At 27.4% G+C, this 21,986-nt stretch overlaps 2 protein-coding genes across 3 annotated transcripts in view; one reads left to right on the plus strand and one right to left on the minus strand.

Annotated features, from left to right (window-relative positions):
- LOC141524868 (uncharacterized) overlaps positions 1-15,604 on the plus strand; it is a 31,446-nt gene extending 15,842 nt beyond the window's left edge. For both annotated transcript variants that reach the window (XM_074239004.1, XM_074239003.1), the window contains exon 2: positions 13,716-15,604. In XM_074239004.1, the coding sequence (XP_074095105.1) occupies positions 13,761-15,470 (1,710 nt within the window). In that variant the 5' untranslated portion in view covers positions 13,716-13,760 and the 3' untranslated portion in view covers positions 15,471-15,604. The remainder of the gene's footprint in view (positions 1-13,715) is intronic.
- A 2,270-nt stretch (positions 15,605-17,874) lies between these two features.
- LOC141524734 (uncharacterized) lies at positions 17,875-21,661 on the minus strand. The gene is made up of 3 exons (XM_074238750.1): positions 21,502-21,661; positions 19,207-21,153; positions 17,875-18,832 (listed from the first exon to the last, which is right to left on the minus strand). The coding sequence occupies exons 1-3, from the start codon at positions 21,591-21,593 to the stop codon at positions 18,760-18,762; spliced, it is 2,112 nt and encodes a 703-aa protein (XP_074094851.1). The 5' UTR covers positions 21,594-21,661; the 3' UTR covers positions 17,875-18,759.
- Between the last annotated feature and the right edge of the window lie 325 nt (positions 21,662-21,986).

Here is a 21,986-nt window from a genome sequence, read left to right on the forward strand (position 1 = left end):
CTACTGCTTGTATATTGCAAGCAAGGCAATATACAAGTACACAAAGAAGTTGAGTACGAAAGTTAGCGATTAATTCTGGATCAAAAAATTGCGAATCTTACACTCCTGCAACTTAACTTGCAATCAACGGTAAAAAAATAAGAGTAAAATAATAACAAAAAGAAAGGTAGTGAGTTTACCCGTGTCTTGTTGTCTTGTCTTATTGTTATTATTATTATTATTTTATTTTTTTTTTTTGCAACGTTTGTTCTGATAATTGTTGCCGAGAAGTCGGACGCAGGTAGCCAGCAACAAACGGTCCTTTTTCAGAGTAGCCAATACTATACTGGCTCTCTTACTCTACACTCGTGATACACACAACATAACACACTCACACATGATCCGTATGTGCACTCTGGTGTCTGGGGCCCGCTGATTTTTACCCATAAGCCCAACGACCCTGCATTCAAGCGAATGCTGTAAAGATCTCCGGCTCAAATAAAAAAATCTCATTCTAACGTTCCCTTTTTTTATCCTCCTGGTCTTGATTGCTTTTAACTTTTAACATAAATTGCTTTCATTCGAAAAATTTTTAAATTTAATTTTTCTACCATCCAGCTGCTCTTTTTTTAGTTTTGAACTTTAATTTAATTTAATAAACTTTATTTTTGGAGTCGGTAATTTTTAATAAATTAAAAAAAATTTTCAAACTGAAAGTTTTTATTTATATTTATATTTAGAGAAATTTTATTTATATTTAGAGAAATTTTATTTCTTTTTGAATAAAAAATTGTTACTAAAAATAAATTTTACTTCAACGTTTGGATTTCTATTAAAAAGTAGATTAAATATAATCCTTAGTATTTTTAATAGATATTTTAATTTATGATCTTCCTCGAGCTATTAATTTTTCCAAGATAATTTTCGATAATGTACAAGTTACAAAACTTTTTACAGTTTAAATTAAATGTATAAATTTTATAAAATATTTTAATAAAAATAATTCTCTAAAAAAATTCAATTAACACTATAATAAACATATTAAAATTTTGAGTTTCCAAATTCTGAGAATGAAAGCACCGAAAAAAAACCAGTTAGAATAATTTTCTTGAAAAAAGACAATTCTAAATTTTTATTCTTGTTCGAAGAAATGAAAAATCTCAAAAGAAGAAGTCATGGGAACCTTGAAATAAAATACACCAGAATTTCCAATAAAATATAAATATTTTATAGACCCAAAATAAATTTTTTTTAATCATAATCTCTTCAGATTTTCTCGAATTTAAGTGATAAGAAGATAAATAAAAATTCGCGCGTGAAAGCGAGTAATTTAAAAAAAAATCTTATTTTATCTTCGAAGCTGTATATATGTGAAATCATTACAGCATTCCATACGTTAATGCAATAGGAGTAATGTGTACTGGTGGTTGTTATTTTAAAAGTATTTTCCCATATCCATAATACGGGTATGAAACTGGACGATAAATATTGTCTGTGTCCAGGTGTATCGGTCTGACTATTACCAACTACCATACACAACCAATAGCTCTTGTCTATTCTTCATTTTATTTTTATTTTATATTTTATAATACTAGCAGAGTCGTGAATCTTCTCTTTGGCTGTAACCGTCGAGCCTCTCTCTACTCGCGAGGACTTTTAATGTTTAGAGCTAAGTAGAAAAGAGAAAAGAAGGGAAGAACTTACTTTAACTCTTCTTAACTTTATACGCTTTATTTATACTAATCTTATTCTACGTACTTACTATGACTCATTTATGTACGTGTATATGATTACTCGTAAATGTCTGTATATCATACATTAAAAGTGTGTATGTTACCGAAGATTGGGCGAGGTTAGTTATGGTAATGCCAAAGATACATACATTATATTTCGTTCTTTTTGTTTTCTTTCTTGTCTTCGATTCTCCTTTACTTATTTTTTTTCCTAGTACACACCTATATACTTTGCCGGTGAAAAATTCTCTCGGAAGGATCGACCTTTAGTTACACTCAGTTACCATACATGCAGTATGTACAAATATACGTAAAATCAACTGAATAGAATTCCCTAGAATATTTTTTTTTTTTTTTTTTTTTTTTTTTTTGTAGCAGGTATAAATTTTTGAACCTTTCCCGAAAAAATATAACATAACACAAACCTAGAACGGGCTTTTGTTACTTTTCCGCGTATTCCCTTTTTCTTTATTTTACTTAGCATTTGGTGTTACTGGAAATTGCGATATTTTAGTTTCTTTTTTTCTTACCGTGTTACACGGAGAGAATTTTTAAGTAAATATCCTTTTATCATCTGCTTTTAAGTACCTTAAATGCATTCCTACCTTAAAAATGTCACAGTTTCGGTCCATTCTTCGTTTATATTACATCCAATCTCTTTTTGTATTTTTTTTTAGCCAAGATTGAGGTATTTTTAACTTTATAAAAAAATTTATAGAAAATATTTAATCAGAAAAAAAAATATTTATTTAAAAAAAAATTTTAATTTATTTTTTTTACATAAATGCAAACTTTTTAAATATTTTATCATGATTTATTTGATTTTTTATTGAAGCATAAAATATCTTGTGGTTAACTTTCACTTAGAAATTACTTGAAATGACAAGACAAAATTGATTAAAGATTGACGAGAAGAAATTGTCATTTAAAAGTATTTTCATCTTAAAATTATTAGCTTGACCGTAAATTCACTGTGAAAGAGGTAGTTAAAGATTTCGCGGTGAAAAAAAAAATTTATCATTTGGATTAGAGTCTAATAAAAAATAAAAGCTAAAGACTAAAAAGTTAAAAACAATTCCAATTGTCATGGTAGTAAAATAACAATTTGAAGTAACGTATTAATAGTAGCAGGTGTTTAGTACCTTGAAATAGTACAATAGAAAAATATTCAGGTAGCTGAGAAAAAATAGGAGTGACCTATTCTAGTTTTCTCGAGAAAATTTCCTTCCAAGAATAGTAAACTATTATAATAACATTGTACTTGCAATGATTGTTATGTGTCAAGTTCAATAGACATTGCTGACATTAACTTGACTGGTGCAGTTGAAGAAATAATTTAAATAAATTACCTAACTCCAGAATCGGTCTTTGTGTTTTAAAAATTTCATCACAATTAATTTTGTTTTTCAATGCATATTAATTGACCATTTTTTTATTTATAATACATTAAATTAACATACATTTTTTTCTCGATGATAATTTTATAAATTAATTAAAAAAAATTGATTAGTTTCTGACGTAATAAGCTTTTACTCTCCATAGAATTAAAATATCTAATTGTTGAGTGAATATCGAATAGTAATTACCCGATTACCCGATGAAATTAGACGCAATACAACCTACAGTACATGATTATGAAGTAATAAAATAATAATTGGATTTTACTATAAACAATTGCCCAGCTATTCCGGGAATTTGAGACGGTTTTGCAAAACAGTTATTTCCGCCTAATGCAAGTATTACACGCCAAGTTGCACGTGCAATGTGCGTTCATACATGTCAATTTAATGTATGTCTGTTATAATACACACGCGTTGCTGTATCCGAGTACTCTTTAACAAATGAATAGAGTCATTAACAACATTTCAAACTCTAGCGTTAAAAATTTGTTGTATATATGTACTGAGCACATGGATAGGATGTATGTAATAATAGTAATAATAATGTTTAATACTGTTACACTGTTACGCGTAAATATTTACCAGGGAATTGGAAGAGGATGCGTTCATAAATATTTTCACCGAATATATTATAGTAGCGGAAAATATTGGAATTTAATATTTAGAAAATAGATTAGTTTTGTTCTGTGTTTTGCATTCTTAGAATTTTTTTTTTTTTAATTTAATATCAGTGTTTGTAATTTTGAGTTCTATTTTAAATATAGTAGAAATTATTAGTCAGTTTGATTATTATACTTAAAATTGGTAAATTTTTAATTAATAATATTAGAGCCTTCCAATTTTTTAGTTTGAAATTATTTTTATTGAAAATTTTTGCCATTTTTAAAAAATAAATTTACTGACAAGTAGAAAAAAAACTTTGAATAAAATATTGGGGTCAGAAAATGCCAAGAGTTGAATTTGGATTTTTGCAATTACATACTAAGTAATGGTAAAGATCCAAGTTCGATTCCTGACTTGGATCAATTCTAAAATTTTCAGTAAAAATAACGTCAGATTAAAAAAAAAATTAGAAAGACTTTTTAAAATGAAAACTAATGTCAAATTTTCACTACTATTATCAATTTTTAATAATAAAAAAATAATTTAATATATTTCCAACAATAAAAAAGTCAAATTACAATAAAAAATCAAAGTGAAAGCCAGTAAGTAATTTTGTCATTTGTAATGTGACCGTTACTTTGAATAGAAATGAGACCGCGTAATACTTGGAATAAAACGTTTTTAACTAAAACCATTCGGCTTAAAGTTTTAAGTGCAAAGAATCAGTGAAGAAAACATTTAACAAGAAGTAGCCTTGTATAAATACACTACACCAAAGAAGAAAAGTAATAATAATAAATATTTACAGTCTGCTTAGAAAAATAACTACAAGAAAATTTTTTAGAATTACTTACTGTACGTTAGTTGGGCTGCACAGTATTAACACAAAATAAGATAAAGAGAAAGAGGAAAGAAACCAAACCGGAATTTTATGGCTACTCTGAATTATCGAAATTAGTTTCCGGAAATTTTTATTACATTCCTGTCTACGTCTGCCTGATAGTCTTTACTCAAAAATTAAATAAATCCCGTACTGTACTGATGTATAAATATTATTTGTACATATTTATGTACGAGCTTACTCCAGACTTTACTAACCAAAGAAATTTATTCAGATAGACTTTTTAGAGTTAGTTTTAGTTTTAGTTTCTTAAAAAGTTACGGATATGTAAAACCATAAACTATACAATGTCAACGTTGATTTAGTGTCGTTAAATTATGACTGATGTATTTTTTAGTTTTATTTTAGAGACTATAAAATTGCAACATTTTACTTTTAACGATTTACGAATTCGTCGAACACTAGGCATACTTAATAAAAATTTTTTACAATGTTCTTATAAATTATTTTCTTAAGAAGGGTTTACACTTTTTTTTTCTCGCTTTTTATTGGTCAAAAGAAAGTATCTTTGTCATAATTTTACAAAAAATGAAATTTTAAAATCCATTTTTTGCATAAATGAATGAAAATTTCCAAAAAAACGTTTAAAATAATGATTTAATTATCTATCGAAGAGCGAAGCATTTTTTTTTCGAAATTTTATTTTATACACAAGCAAAACACGTTTGAAAATAAACTATCAACTGCTCTTAAAAAAAAAAAAAAAAATGACCAAGACAAAAAAAATTGCTATTATTGTTTAATAAAAATGAAGAATTATAAAAAAATGTTAAATAGAGGCAATAATTTGAACTTTTAGTATGAATTTGAAGAGTTAAAGAGACGTCAGTGTTTATGATGTCGAGATGTAACTACTTTTAAAAAATAAATATATAAGTACGTAATGCTAAAGTGTGAGTACACACATGTACTCATATACATTACGATATGGCCACGATAGACTTTTAAATGGGGGCTTGGCCTTCTGACATTGCAACATAACACACGAGACGCTAAAGTGAAGTATATATGTATTAGGGTGATTCAAAAAAAAAGAATATTTTTTTTTTTGTTTGGTACTCTGAAAAATAGGTTCCTAGACACCTCTAAGAAAGCCTCTCCAAGCATGAGTTCTTAATTGTAACGGGAAGGTCCTCCTTCTTACAGTTTTCTATTTTTTCTTATTATCAGATAGAAAAATTTATATCTCGCTTCCAACTACTTGAAAAAATATCTTGTTCCTTAGATTTTGTAGGAAATTGAATGCTCTACAAAAAAGGTCTCTTACGATTTTTTCGTAAACCCAACCGTTTAAAAGATATTAACGGTTAAAGTTTGATTATTTTTGGGAAAAATTTTTTATTTCTTATGAATTTTATAACTCAATGAAAAAAATCATTATGAATGATGAAACTCATAGTTTTGTAGGAAATTTACTGCTCTATAAAAATCGTCTCTTATGATTTTTCGATCAAGTTGAGCGTTTACGAGATATTCATCATCAAACATCAATGCATATCAATTTTTCTAGTTTTTGATCAATAATTCGAAAAATTTCAATTTATTCTGTGAGTTTCAAGGAAATTTAGACAAATTTGAGTTTCTATGAATAGAAATATGTTATGAACTATTTTTTTAATTAGTTTTTTTAGTCTTGGACATGTTTGATTACATTAAAACAAAAAATTAGTGCATTTTTTAAATATATAATTCAATTTAGTGTGTTTCACATGTGTTTCACTTTTTTATCGAAGAATTTATTTATTTAATTATCTACTGCCATATAATTTTCAATATTTTCAACGAAAGGGTACTCTTTTACTGTAAATAATTTCCTCTATTGCAGTTTGGGTAGTTTTTTCGATGTTCTTTGATAATTTGCAATAAGTATTGGAATTGCTCTTCATTTTTGTCAAGCATTGATTATACTCACTAACTAATGCAACAGCTCGTTCTGCTGAATCATTAACAACTTTCAATTGGTTAAAGTATTCTTTATTTTCAATGTAACTGTCATTAGTAGGCCACGATTCAATATCTTTATCAAGGAAGTCATATGGTAAATCAAAGATTTTAAAGAGATTTAAAGACTTTTTAGAAACAAAGTCACTCAGACTTTTTGCGTTAATGAATTCAAATCGTTTTTATCAATTATAAATTTTTTAGCTTTAGAATCTGTACCGTTACGAGTATTAACAGCTCCAACAATATTTTTTTACTTCCAATGAAACGGTATCGTCAAATAATGATAAAATGGCAAGTTCATCACTTAAATACCATAAATGCAAAATCATTTTTTCACAAGTTGCTGAAGAAATCAATGAATTGATATTTTTGTACTCGAATAAATTTTTCAAAAACTGCAAGTCATGATTAGCAGCAGTTGTTGCAGAAGTTGATGAAAACCAAGCTTTTAAATACAGTGTAACTATAAATATACAAATTTGCCGAAGACCGTCCAATTCTTTATTAGAAAGTTTAAATTCATTTCTGAATAGAAACATTTTTAAACTGTAAATTGCCTTCGCCATCCACCTAGCATGATGAATTGCACCAGGACGTTTGAAAAAATTTCTTCTTGAGGCATTTCTCCAAGGAAAATCAACGATAATTCCAACAATTCTTTATAGTCATCTCGGGGTTGTAGTAACTATCAAAAACAATTAAAAATTTGTCAGAAACAAGAAAATTTTTTTCTTAAAATCGCAGTTAAATCATACCTGTAAGGATTGTGCAATTAAATTAGATATTTCATTTTTTTATCCAAAATGATATCAGCAACAACAGTATCTTCAATTCCAGATTTATAATTAGTTTTATTTATTTCATCCCATGATTTTTTAAATCTTCCGAACATTGGTACGTTTGGCCCAGATGACACAGGCCAATATACTTCAAATGCACTTCTCAATATGATCTCAAAAATGTGGTGGTGACGACATGGTAACCAGATTAACTCTCTTCCCAAAGTCTTTTCAATTGCCTTACATGTACCGTTATGAATTCATGTATAAAGAAAATAGATAACTATCGTTAAATTTAATATTTTCAACAAATTGTAGATTATATTTAAAATCCAAATGAGTAAATAATTCTCAATAATTTCAAAAGTGAAATTCAGTAAGCAATAAAAATTAAACTAGAACGTTAATAATTAAATATTTTTAGATTAAATTATCATTGATAAGTTACCTGTATTAACTGCCGTCGTGTCAAAACACATCGCCTTAACATAATTAGTAATACCCCATTCACTCAATGTCGATAAAATGGCTGATGTTTGATTGTCTGCCGTCCCAGAATTCATTTTTGGAACCCCAAGTAATTGTTCGGTACCAAATGCAGTTAAAATAACTGGTAGCCGTTCCACAGATTTTGATCCAACAAGGTCATTCAGCATTTTTCCGTCCCAATGCACAACGTATTTATCGTGTGTCTTAAAGTTGTCATTAAGTCCTTTAGCAATGTCTTCTCTTTGAAGCATACGAGCTCGTTGAATTGAACTATAACTGAGCGTTGTATCTTCAATTTTAATACCTACTGCTAGTAAAACCGGAGCAATAATAAACATCGCATTTCTACTGCTGACATTAGCTCGGTCGAGTCCAAAAATGACTTCAGGAGTTAAGACATCAAGTTTTGCTCGTTTTGTCGGAATTGGACGTTCGTACTCTGAATCAGATCCAAAATTTGTAACTCCACTTAATGTATACGTAGAGAACGACTCTGATTTTTCACTTGGAACAATCGCATGACTGGTAGACGGTTGATCTAAGTCTGGAATAAGATCTGTTTTATAAATTAAACGAAGAAAATGTATAGAATTTATTCATTTTGATGACAAATAATTAAGAAAGGACTCCAAAAATTGTCTAGTCAAATGTCATCTAGTCATCTATGAAAAGTTACACTACTACCTGACTTTATAATAATTAAATATCTCAGATACTTACTACTCTCATCTATTCCCATCATAGTTGTGGTTAAGTTTGATACAGGTACATTATTAGAAAGAATCTCTTTATGGGTACCGAATTTTTGATCCAAATACAACTTTCTAATATTATCATCAAGCACTTTTAAGGATTTTTCGCTCACAATGTCGAATAATTGTTCAAGATCAGTCTGAAATTTCATTTCCTTTTGGTTTTGCGCTGAATTCTTTTTATCGAAATTTTTTTGTAATTTTAACCATTGACTGTGATAGCGAAGAAATTTTTGACTGCATTAGGAGCTCCACTAGTTGGAATCTGATTTTTTCTCCACAGTTCAATAACTTGGTCAACTGAATTTTTAGCACTTTGTTTGATTGAATACTTTAAAATTTTAAGTTGGTAGAAAAACACACGCATAACCTCTTTCACTTTTGGTAACTTACGTTCCGAAATTCTTTGTAGAGGTATTCCGATAAAACGTATTTCTTTATTCATTGTAGGTTAATTGATGATAAATAAATTTATGTGATGATTATAAGACTTATTTAAAATGAATTATTTTATTACGTATTCAAGATGATCAGTTTTAGGAACACTGAAAATACGGTATTAAATGGGTAGATACTGAAGATAGTTGAGAATAAAAACATAGATGGCGTTAGTTTCAGAAGACAAACAGAAGAAGAAATGGAATTCAAAACAAAAATCCCCTCGAACGAAAATTTTATGTATATTTTGTGAAAAACAATTTAAAAATACGCACTGAACAAATTTCATAATAATAAATGACAACGCGATTAAGATTTTAAATTATTAAAGATAAAATTTAAAAAAATATTATTAGAATAAAAACTTTCAAATGAATTTTTGAACAGAAAACATCTATAGGAGTTGCTTTTATAATAAAAACTCAAATTTGTCTAAATTTCCTTGAAACTCACAGAATAAATTGAAATTTTTCGAATTATTGATCAAAAACTAGAAAAATTGATATGCATTGATGTTTGACGATGAATATCTCGTAAACGCTCAACTTGATCGAAAAATCATAAGAGACGATTTTTATAGAGCAGTAAATTTCCTACAAAACTATGAGTTTCATCATTCATAATGATTTTTTTCATTGAGTTATAAAATTCATAAGAAATAAAAAATTTTCCCAAAAATAATCAAACTTTAACCGTTAATATCTTTTAAACGGTTGGGTTTACGAAAAAATCGTAAGAGACCTTTTTTGTAGAGCATTCAATTTCCTACAAAATCTAAGGAACAAGATATTTTTTCAAGTAGTTGGAAGCGAGATATAAATTTTTCTATCTGATAATAAGAAAAAATAGAAAACTGTAAGAAGGAGGACCTTCCCGTTACAATTAAGAACTCATGCTTGGAGAGGCTTTCTTAGAGGTGTCTAGGAACCTATTTTTCAGAGTACCAAACAAAAAAAAAAATATTCTTTTTTTTTGAATCACCCTAATATGTATTATATGTTATATGTATGAAATCGCAAACTCACTATTGCAAATGTTAGAGTAACATAAGGTATGTATGAACGACGCTTGGCGGACTCGGGACTCGATTTCGCGGAAGCTTGCCTTCGCGTTACTCCACAAATACTATCAACTATCTGACATACGTGCCGACAATAACGTCAATGATTTACGTAGTACTGTTGATTAATTTAGATCTTTTATTTATTTTAATTGTTTCCGAAACTTATTTATTATAAATTTAATTTAATCACAGTGCTAACATTTTAATGATTATTATTTTAAAATAAATAATTATTTTTATAATAAATATTTAGGTCATTTTAAAAAACAAAAATTTTTAATAAATTTAAATTTTGTTTTTTAAAATTATAAAAATTTTTGAAAGATTTTAAATACTTTTTTTTTATTAAATAATAATTTTTGATATTTTTTAAAATCAATTATTTTTTATTTTTGATAAAAAAATTTTTTGAATTAAAAATAACAATAATTTTTATTGAGAAATAAAAAAAATTTTTATTTTCAAGTGAAGAAAAAAAAAATAATTATTCAAACGATCTATTTAATATTTTTAAAAATATTTTTTAGTCATAAAAAAAGAAAATAAATAAAAGTATGTCAAGGATGACAATAATTTTTCACAATTAAAATAAAAACTGAGTACACGAGTTCCTTGAATACCGCACATAATTGCAACGCACCAAAAGTAAAATAAGAATCGGCGTTTTATTATCAAGATTTATTTTTATAATGGACAAAGAAAAATTACTCATACATACATACATAATATCAAACAATACGAATGAATGTATTTTTAAAAAAAAAATAAACAAAACCAAGAAAAATACTTTATTATCAATATTAATAATTAATGACTACTATCAACCAAATCTTATCACTCGCTTCTTTGTTTGCATAAAATTTATGCTGAAATGATTACATACATAATATATAACATTCATAAATTTCACAAGAATCCATTTATTGTTAGATTAACCGACTTCAGTTGAACATTTAGCATTTATGTTTTCATTTCCGTTGAGAAAATGTGTTTTTGATTGCATGTCGTAATTTCCTGATTATTTTTCTCATTTTTTTCCACTTCTCCCTCCAATTTATTCATCTTACTCTTTCCATTCAATACTCCACTCGCTCTAATGTCAGCTAAACGATTATTATTTAATTCCGAGAACACAGTAGATGATACAGTAGCTCCAAACTCATTTATATTTATATGTATCTACAGTTGAATATAAATATAATGACAGTAATAATAATGGAAAAGAATAGTATAAATATACCTACCTCATTACATACATATGTACTTATGATTTATGTGAAAAAAAAAATTAAAAGTCCTCTGGTATAAGTTAAGTCTCTTCTCTCATTTATGAAACTATTAAATCACAATAACTCTTTAACAACATTATTTATTAACTCCACTCTTTTTCTGTAATGTTTAAATTGTCTTGAAAAACAACTCTATAAAAAATTGCTATCTAAATCCTTTTTATTTGATTATAATTAACAAGAAAATAAAATTGGTCAATTGTTGTGACAAGAAATAAATTTGTTAAAAATTTTAAACAATTTTATTTTTTAACTGAAGAAATAAAAAATTTTCTCAATAACTTTCTTGTTAAAATAAATATTTTTCGATTTAAAAAAGAACAATTTTAGATAAATAACTTGCAAATTTTTCTCCAAAAATTTTGGATGAAAATTGTCTGGCTCTCTGATTTTTTAGTATTTTTTTTAGAATTTTTTTGTAAAGACCAATGAAGAGATAGAACTTTGAATTTTTAACAATTTATTTATACATATTTCAAGAGTATACAGTTAAATTTTCAGCTAAAAACATTCAGTAGAATTAAAGTTATAGTGATCTGAAGACACCCGCCTCGAAAAAAATTCTTTTCAGCTGAAAAAAAAATTGTTTAAAATTTTCAACAAATTAATTTTTAATTATAGTACTGCTCATTTTTTTAAAAAGAAATTTTTGCTCTCAGTTTGACCTCTAAGGCGCACTTTGCAAAATTTGGCGCGAATTTAAAAAATTAAAATTTTTTAAATACTTTAAAAATTAATTTTTTTTTTGTGTTTAAATTTTTAAATCATTTTTTTTTTTACATAATATTTTTGGACTTAATTTTTGATTGATAGATAATTAAAAAATTAGTATTTATTAAAAAAAAGTTTAAAATTTTTCAAAATGATCTAATTTACACCTTTTGAAATTTTTTTTTTTTTTCAATACACTATTGAAATTTTTTCAAAACAAGATATTTAATATTATAAAATATATAAACAAATAAAATAATCTAATACAACAAAACGAAGCGGGTTTAGTATGATGGCGTGCAAAAGACCTTTAGCGGTCCTTGGTCGCGCTTCATCAATAGGTCATTCCTGGAATTATGCCGGCTTATGTTATATAGCTACTGGTACGTAGATATTTTTCTACATATATATGAAGTTATGAACTGGCAAGCGTGGCTTGATCTTTCGTGACGAATTCGGAGAAACTTAGTAGTGTTTCCGCCTCCACCGGTAGCTGATGCTTTTTTTTCCCCGTTTAATATTTATATTTTTATTTACATCTTACATCTTACATCTCACTTGTACGGACGAGACACTTGACTGATAATTCCATTGATGCGCAAAACTAATAATTTTTATGCAAATTAATTCCTTTTTTTTAACGACTCAATTTGAATGATTAATTGACTGCGTGTAGTTTTTAGAATAGAGTCAAAGTTTTAGAAAACTAATAAAATTTTTTTTTATCACTGAATCACATAAATAATAATCAAAATTGTGATATTCTTCCCTGAAGCGACAGCTTTAGATACTGCTAACTCGTAAATATTTCTACGAAAAAAAAATTGTACGCATATAAATGATAATAAATGTATCTAATCCAATTTTTTGTTAACAGTTATTGATAGACTCGTTATCGTATTTGTAATACATCAGCAGGATACGTATATATTGTATTGTAAATATAGAAATATCATTTATGTTTGCCTTCAATGTCATTCCCCTCTTTTACGCGTAACTAATAAATTCTCTGTTTAAAGTTTAAATATATACATATATGTTTCTAAGTAGGATAAAATAACATATTTTATCTTGTGACAATAGTCTAACGGTCATTTTGTCTCTTATTTTGTATGTTGTAATTAATCTTTTATTATTTTATCTGTAATTATTATGGTAAACAATCTATAGTATAGATTTATAGATTCTATACATAGGTTAAAATATTAAATACCCTTTAACATAAATTATTTAATAATTTAAAAATTTTCTAATTTTACTTTTAAAATTAATTTTTACGGATTTTTTTTTAATTTCCAAATGGGAAAATTTAAAAACATTTTTTTTATGACAATTTTGATTTCAAATTTTTAATAAAAATATTTTTATCAAAAATTTTACATTTAAAAAAAAAACAATAGTCATTTAATACTTTTTCATTTTTTAATTATTTAAAAATTTTCTGATTTTATTTTTAAAATTAATTTTTAGTTTTTTTTTTTTTTTTTTTTTTTTTTTTTTTTTTAATTTCTAAATGAGAAATTTTAAGAAAAAAATTTTTTTACGACAATTTAAATTTCAAATTTTAAATAAAAATATTTTTACCAAAAATTTTACATTAAAAAAAAAAACTAATAAATTTTTTTAAATTTCAGATTACACAAAATAATGCTGGGACAAAAGCCATCACCTTTAAAAAGATGCTGACAGTAATGTGCCCAAACTGCCGGCATCGTTTTCCAGCCCCGGGATGTTGTAATCCAGACTCGCGACTCGAAGACACAGCAATGCACCCATCAACCACAACATCATCATCCCCAGCGGGATCATCGTACGGCAATTACTACAGCTGCGGTGGAGGACTGATGATGCCACGCAGTTACGGGAGCAACTGCATAATAAACGCCCCGACAATAATCCACGGGCCGACAATAATTCAATCCAACCAAGGCTCGGGCACGGCTCAGATACCAGGCCCGGGATTCTTGGCTGACTACTGGAACATCTCCAGCAAGCCATCGAATTCCGAGTGCAAGATAAACACGACTTGTGATCTCACTGGCGGCACTGTCACGATAACGACCCCGAACATCCAGTCGGGAGGTTATCTGCTGCAGCCGACAGACTCAGACTCGCTGATCCACTCCCCGAGGATTGAAATCAGGCCCAAGTTGTCTGGCGGTGGTTGCCTAGTTCAGAAGAGGCTGTCCGAAGATAACAGTTCCCAATTGTTATTTTCTAACAATGATTTGCTTCAATCCCTCGCTAACTTCAGCTACCAGCGTGATTTCCCCAAAGAAGAGGCGACTACTCCGTCAGTTCATCCTCCCAGCGGCTGTCAAGAGTTGCCGGGAATGCGTCGGGATTCCTTCGTCCAGCCCAGGCTTGACAATTCTATTCACGATAATTGCAATCCTGCGGCTGGTGACAGGCAATCTAGAAAAAATTCAAATTGTTGCTGTTCATCACAATCAAATTCCATTAACAATAATAATAATTGTAATTATAATTATAATAGTAATAATTGTAGTAATAATTTACAGTCAGAAACATGTCAGCGTAAATTATCGAACGACGATCCAGGTGCTGTACAAATAAAAGTCAGTGCGACAATTCAATTGCCTGCGAACGTCGATCAATGCACGCTTAATATCACGGCAACAAAAAGTTCTGGGAACAATGTTGACACCATCACCACTGTAAATGGAATAAATTCAGCAACTACAACAACATCGGAAGCTGGAAATTGCATATTAGTACAAATGGACACCCAGCAAACGGGAAATAGCTGCGAGAATGAAAGGCGCGAGGATACTTCAACTCCAACTCCAACGACACCAGTGTCTTGGTTAATGCCGGTTTCGTACAACTACGACGAAGGGTACTCGCAGAAAAGAGGCCTCCCCAAGACAACAGACATCAAGAAGCTGCTCAGCAGTACTGGGTGGTATTACGAGGGCATGAATTGGCAGCAGAGCGAAAACTTACTTAAAAACATGGAAATTGGCAGGTGGCTTGTCAGAGACAGCTCCGACAGTAGATTTGTCTTTGCTATTTCTGTTCAGACTGACCGCGGGCCTACCTCTGTCAGAGTTCACTTTTACAACAGAAATTTCCGACTCGATTCGGAACCTCAGCTGATCATGACGATGCCGCAATTCGACTGTCCGATAAAATTGCTTGATTATTATATTTATGTGTCGAAACACGGCAATGGGAATTTAAAGCAGGTCTGGGTCGACTTGACTGGACATCTTTACAGTAAAATTTATTTAACTAAGCCGGTTGTTAAAGATGTTGGTACGCTTTCACATCTTGCTAGGCTTGTTATTAATAAACATAAAATAGATACTAAATCTTTACCAATTCCTATTAAAAATTATATCGCTGAGTATCCTTATACATTTTAAATTTATTAGTTCAATTGTGTAGATAATTTTCAATGTTTTTTATTTGTTAGAGTAATAGAAAATATTTGCGATTGTGTATTGGAATTTTTTATAAACAATTTAATGTTTAGTAAATATTTAATTTTTAGATTAAATTTATTTATTTATAGATAAAATTGCTTATAAAAAAATATCGTAATGATTAATATCTTCCAGAATATGTAAAAAGTTTTTTAAGCTAAATTATTATAAATTAGTTGAGTTATTAAATTATAAGGAGCTGTAATCTAAGTCGGGTATATTCAATTAACGTAATTATTTATTTACATATTAAATAATTGATGAAAAATATTATTATATAAAATTATCTTGAATTTTATTTTGTTTTTTTATTACAAAAATAAATTAAAAGTCACGATTATGACCAAAGAAAATTTATAATAAGCGTTTACTTAAAAATAAAAAAATTCATGATTTTATAGCTTAAAATAAATTAATCAACTCCTGACTTAGTATTACGATGGACTATTTTTTATTTATTCAAAAATATTTAAGTATATATAACTTACTAAAATTATAAATAAATTTATAATAATTTTAGTCAGTAGCAGCATAATATTTGTGTAATTGCGATTTGTAATATAAATTTATTGACTAAAAAAAAATCAATTACACTTTAGAGTTTTCTGAATCAGTCAGAAGAATTATTTAGTTCAATTAAAATTAATGTTGCGAAATTAGAGTGTGATTTCATGAACTTTAGTTTAAATATTAATGGGTACCATTTACATACCCAAAATTAGAAAAAATTGTTTTTTTTTTTTTAATTGGATCATATTTAGAAAAATTAAATTTTCTGTCTTCAGTTCTCAATACATAAAAATAGTTAATTAATAATTACATAACATGTGCCTTTTTACGTACAATAAATCAAAATAATAGTAAAATCTTTCTTTTTCTTTTATACCTAAAAATAAAGACAATAGCTAAAGTATGAGGACACTAGATATGATTTTAATTATTATATATAATCGGCTGCCTAATTTTAAAACAGAGTAAAAATTTACATGAAAATTAATTCAGCAGATAGTCCAAAATTTTAAGAAAATTTTTAATAAATAATTATGGCAAAAAAAATACTTTTATTTAATTAATAATTTCTTCTATTAATTATTAATTTCTGAATTAAGTAAAAATTATTTCAATCAATTTAACAAGTTCTTGAGCTAAGAATAAATATTCTTTAAAATATTCAACATAAATTCTTGTATCAAGAAAATTTTCTTAAAAGTATTTTTTTTTTCTCAGTATAAATGACAATTTTGAGATTTAAAAAATTTTTTTTGTTAAAAAAAAATTTGCGCGACAAATTGAAAAAAATTTGAATTTTTTTGTAAAAAATATTTGAATATAAATATTAAGAAAAATACTTGAGATTAAGGTTCTAAAATTTATAAAAAAAAAAAGCAGCAATTTTAAAAATAATTAGGAATAAAAATTTTGCAATTACTGTATTTTAAAATTGGACAGCCGTAATTTAAATATTGTTTTTTATCACAATGTAAAGGAAAAGGAAGTAGAATATAAGCATGTGACTGCGATTAAATGATATCTAGATCGTGCCGTTGTCTTAACTTAAAAAAATATACATATTACTTGTCGCAGATATATTAATAAATGTTATGTCATTGGGAGATAAGAAATCACGTGCCTTTAAAACTAAGGCGTTGGCCACCCACGCGTCAAACTTAACACCATAAATGTGTGCATATATATAAATATATATTCAAATTGATATGTTTAATAATTGTGTATAAATATTGTATGAATGTTAATCTTAATTTAAATATGCTACTGAGCATTAGTAAAATGTAGCATTGATGACGTCTCTACATTAGAGATGAAAAAAATAAAAATATATATAGATTGATAAATAATAATAATAATAAATAGTAACATTATTATTTAATTAAATCTTATTAACAAACAAAAGAAACGTGTAATTAAAATTCGTTCAGTTGCTTTTATTTTGTCAACTAATAGCTTTTTTTTTTATTTTAAAATGAGACTTATTATCATAACTGCCATTTCAATTGTACTATTAAGTTCGTCACTAAAAATTGTATAAAAAATATATAAACATTGTATAAATTATTGAACAAGTATCTGTTAAAAAAGATTGTAAAATAATTAGTGTTTCAATATTTTATTTGAATTTTTAAAATTATTGAACACGATTCAAATCGAATCTTAATTATTTTCAATGTTTAAACATTATCTGCTTTTATTTTTAAACTTATAATAATAATTATAATTATAAACAATAAATATGTTACAAGTTACGTTATTAAAAAAATTATTTATTATTTATATTAAATTTTTTTTTTTTTATTAACAAATATCCTCCCTAATATTTTAAAAAAAATTTTTTGAACAAAAAAATACGCTTTGAAATAATAATACTGCATTAAGGATAAAAAATAAAATTTAACTAAAAAATTTATTCATGACAATAAATTACGCGATAGAAAAATATTTTTAATCTGCTTATAATAAATTTACGCAATTTAATTATAAAGACGTTTAAAAATTGTTTTTTTTCTTTTTACTAAGAAAAATTATAACACGAGGTCAATACACTTGAAAGTATTTTCCTAATTATTTATAGTGACGTAAGATCAAGAAATATAAAACACAAAACTACAAAATAAATTATCCGTAAACTAAAATAATAATTAGCGTTAATTAATATTGTTATTAATACTCTTTAAAAAAATACTCGAGTATAATATTAATCAATCAACAGAGTACTCTGGTTGAAGTTGACAAATAAATCAATAGCTATAAATATCGCATAATAAACATCGCATGATACATAATTAGTTATTAGTAACTAATAATACGAGGAAAGCGATGAAAATCACTTAACAAGAATTCTTAAAAGATAATTATTTATAAGTGATGGCTTACGCTCTATCCTATTCTATAATAACTACTATATTTATTTTAATGCGACAGCATTATGTCATGCAGTCTAACTCTCGCAAATTCCGTGAAACTGTCACGTCACATAATTTTACACCGATTTCTTTTTTTATTTAAGAATCACCTTTCTAGTATTAACATTTATCTTTCAAAGTACGTAATTCAATTTTTTACTATTTTTTTAATTAAAAAAACTAATTCATTCCATGAATTTTTTTTTTTTTAATTAATACTACGCATCGTTTGGAACGAATGTTAATTACCTCTGCAAAATTTTACGTATAAAATTAATTTTAAATAAAAAAATAAATTTTTAATTTGTAATTCAAGGTCCTATTGAACTCAGGTACTTGTTAAATGCCGCGTGTAAATGTCCAGCTCGTTGCGCTTCTTCAGCCCTAAAAAATAAAATAAAGATCTTAATAATATTAATTAATAATAGTTTAAAAAAAAAAATTAAAAACACGCTTTTTACAGAAAACCAAACTAAAAAATAGAAAATAAATTTGAATTAAGAATAGTGATTGAAAATTAAAATCAACATCAATTTTTGCCTTATCGACAATAGATAAAATTTATATAAATTAAAAAAATCTTATTTTACAAATTAAAAAATAAAATAATCTTAATAATACTGAAATTGAGAGACATCTGATAATTTAAAAAATTTTTTTAACAAAAAAATGACAGCAAGAAAATTTTAATTAAAAATTTCATCTTTAGAAGCTTTGAAAAATTATAAATAATTTTCTATGCCTAGAAAAATCCTTACTTTAAATCATCAAATTCCTTTTCTTTCCCCACAATAATTTCCTTGAGTTGTTTAATGTCTTTATCTCTTTCCCTCAATTCTACAGCATAATTTTTCTGAATATCATTAATTTGCCCGGACATGACCGTCACCTGCTGGCTCATTTTCTGCAGCTGGGAATCCTGATCCCTAATCCTAATTCTTTCATCTTCTAGCTCCTGTTTCAACCTCACCGATTTATCTCTTTCCTCATCCAGCTGGCTCTTGAGCAAATCGTATTTCCTCTGGGGATCAACCAGCTCGCTTTCTAAGCTCTGCACCCGTTTCTTAAGACCCGCATTAATTCTCTGAGCATCATTAAATTTTTCTTCGACTCCAAACTTCTCATCCTTAATTCTCTGGCAAACTTCTACCAATTTTCCATACTTGCAATCAATGCCCTCCAGCTCATCAACCTTAGCTCTGAAAGTTGCCAAGCTACTTCCCATTTCACGCAACTCATTGCGTGATTTCTGTAATTGATCTTGACAATCCTCCAACGCGGTTGTGGTTTCCTTGAGCGTGCTTTTTAAAATATTCACCTCAATCTTGTACTTATTGTCTCTCTCCTTGAACTCCCGCCTTATTTTATGCAACTCCGTGTTCTTAATCTCAATGATATCTTCATACTCCTTCGACTTACTCATCCACTTTTCTCTCAGCGCAATTACCTCCAACGAGCTTTTATGAATATTCTTCTCATAATAACGAACTTTTCCTTCCCATTCTTTATTTTTTAACAAACAAATATTATACTTATCCTCAATTGTCTTGCAATTTTTCTTTAAATCGTCTTCTATTTTTTTATGCTTTTCCTCCAAGTCTTGAACTTCCCGCTTTTTTTCCTCAACGATTTCATCGAATTTTTTCTTCCATTCATCAATTTCATGCCTAAGTTTCTCCACTAACTCATTACTAAATTTTATTTCTTCATCCTTGGTATTTATCTGCTTTGTCAGAACATTAATCGTCTCACTTCTGTCATGTAAAATTTTATTCAACTCCATTATTTTGTTAAATTCAGTCTTCCCTCCTCTATCACTATCATCATTAATTTTAAAAGAACTTTCAGAATTAGAATTTAATAATTTATCAGACTTAGAATTTTTTTTACGTCTCAAACGTTTCTTACTGAAATTCGAGCCCAATTCCTTCAACTCAAACTCATCAGCTGACCCTGAATCATTTAATTTATTGTCCCTATCTTGAAGGCTTAATTTCTGAGCGCGTTCATACAAAACCATTATGCAATTATCATTTTTACTGAAACAATTTCCAGTTAATTTATCTGCGGACTCAGAAGTAAAATTCGAAGAAGAAATAGATTTTTTACTCTGATTCTTCAGAGTTATGTTATCAATTGAATCAATAATACTATCAGGTACGCAATTACCACGTAAGTTTAACTTAGTAATACTGTTATTATCTTTTATAGCATTCAGCAAAGACTGTCCGCCATGGAGACCCAGCGTATTCCACTCGAGATTTAAAACTTTAAGCGCTTTGTTTTTTTTCACCAAATTCATTAAAGCGTCAGCACAATGAGGCGTTATTCGATTGTACCTTAAATCCAGTTCCTCAATATTGTAATTCATGGCGAGGCCCTGACAAAATTTGTCAAATGCTTCTACATTGGAACCGATGCTGTTCCATTGTAAGTAAAGACGTTTCAGCGTGTTATTGTGCTGGAAAATTTCCCCCAGCTGGCTGGTTATCAATTCGCTGATGTTGTTGCCTTTTAAATTCAGCGTTGTGATATTTGTACCTTCCCGAAGTGACTCCAGAAGCTTACTCAGGTCTTTGGTGATCAGCATGCAGTCACTCAGGTCCACTGACTTTATGGTAGAGCTTGATATCAACACGCGACTTATTATTTCGCAGACTGGGATTACTATTGACTGACATGGCAAACGTAACTCACCTGTTGAACTTTAAAATTTTTAAATTAGTTTATTTTATTCATTTTAATTTTAAATTATCATACTAAATTTACATCACAGCTGTCAATTTTTTTAATTCTTATCAAAAATAAATTTTTATTAATTTTCACACGTGGAATTTTTTAATTAAATTGTTTTTTATAATAATATAATTGCTGTAAAATTCTAAAAAAATTTTTAATGTTTGTCAACTTCAATTTTATAATTTTTTAAAAATAATTTTCTATATTTTTCAGTAAAAATAATAAAATAGTCAAATTTTATTTGTTATTAAAATTTTTAAAATTGACAGCTGATCACTAACTTAAGTATTATCATAAATTAATAAATAATTTACCTGGCTATTTTCATGGCATCTGAAATTTCTGGCGGTGAAAAAACTCCACGTTTGACACACAATTGTGTAAATAATTCATAGTCACTCAGCATTCTTAAATACTTATTACAATTATTAATAGTATGGTTTAATAAATAAGTTTTTATAAATGTAAACAATAAAGACGCTTTTATTTTTGTTTTGAAAACTAAGTGTCAGTCATGTTGGTATTTCTGTTTAATATTTCGTGCAGTTGGTAGACAGAAAAATAGCTGTCAATATTTAAATATTAAAATTTTTTAGTTTTATTAATATTAATTCTTTTAAATTAAATCTTTTATTTATACAAAAATTGCTTGAATTTTTTTTTATTGATGTAAGTATTTAAAATAATTTTTTGAATTAATAAAAAATTTGTAAGTGAGTTTTTTTTTACTAACAATTGATAAAAGAGAGCGCAAATAAGGAGCTGATAGGTTAGGAAAGCAAACAATAACAATTTAAAT

The sequence above is a fragment of the Cotesia typhae genome, unplaced genomic scaffold (genome assembly GCF_013202065.1).
Source record: "Cotesia typhae breed Kobodo isofemale line unplaced genomic scaffold, CoteBio_Ctyphae contig_23, whole genome shotgun sequence".
NCBI classification, from domain to species: domain Eukaryota; kingdom Metazoa; phylum Arthropoda; class Insecta; order Hymenoptera; family Braconidae; genus Cotesia; species Cotesia typhae.

Coding starts and splice junctions, on each gene's coding strand:
- LOC141524734 (XM_074238750.1), bottom strand. CDS start 21,593: ATGCTGAGTGACTATGAATTATTTACACAATTGTGTGTCAAACGTGGA. Junction 21,154..21,501: donor GATGCCATGAAAATAGCCAG/GTAAATTATTTA, acceptor AAAATTTTAAAG/TTCAACAGGTGAGTTACGTT. Junction 18,833..19,206: donor AAGGAATTTGATGATTTAAA/GTAAGGATTTTT, acceptor TTTATTTTTTAG/GGCTGAAGAAGCGCAACGAG.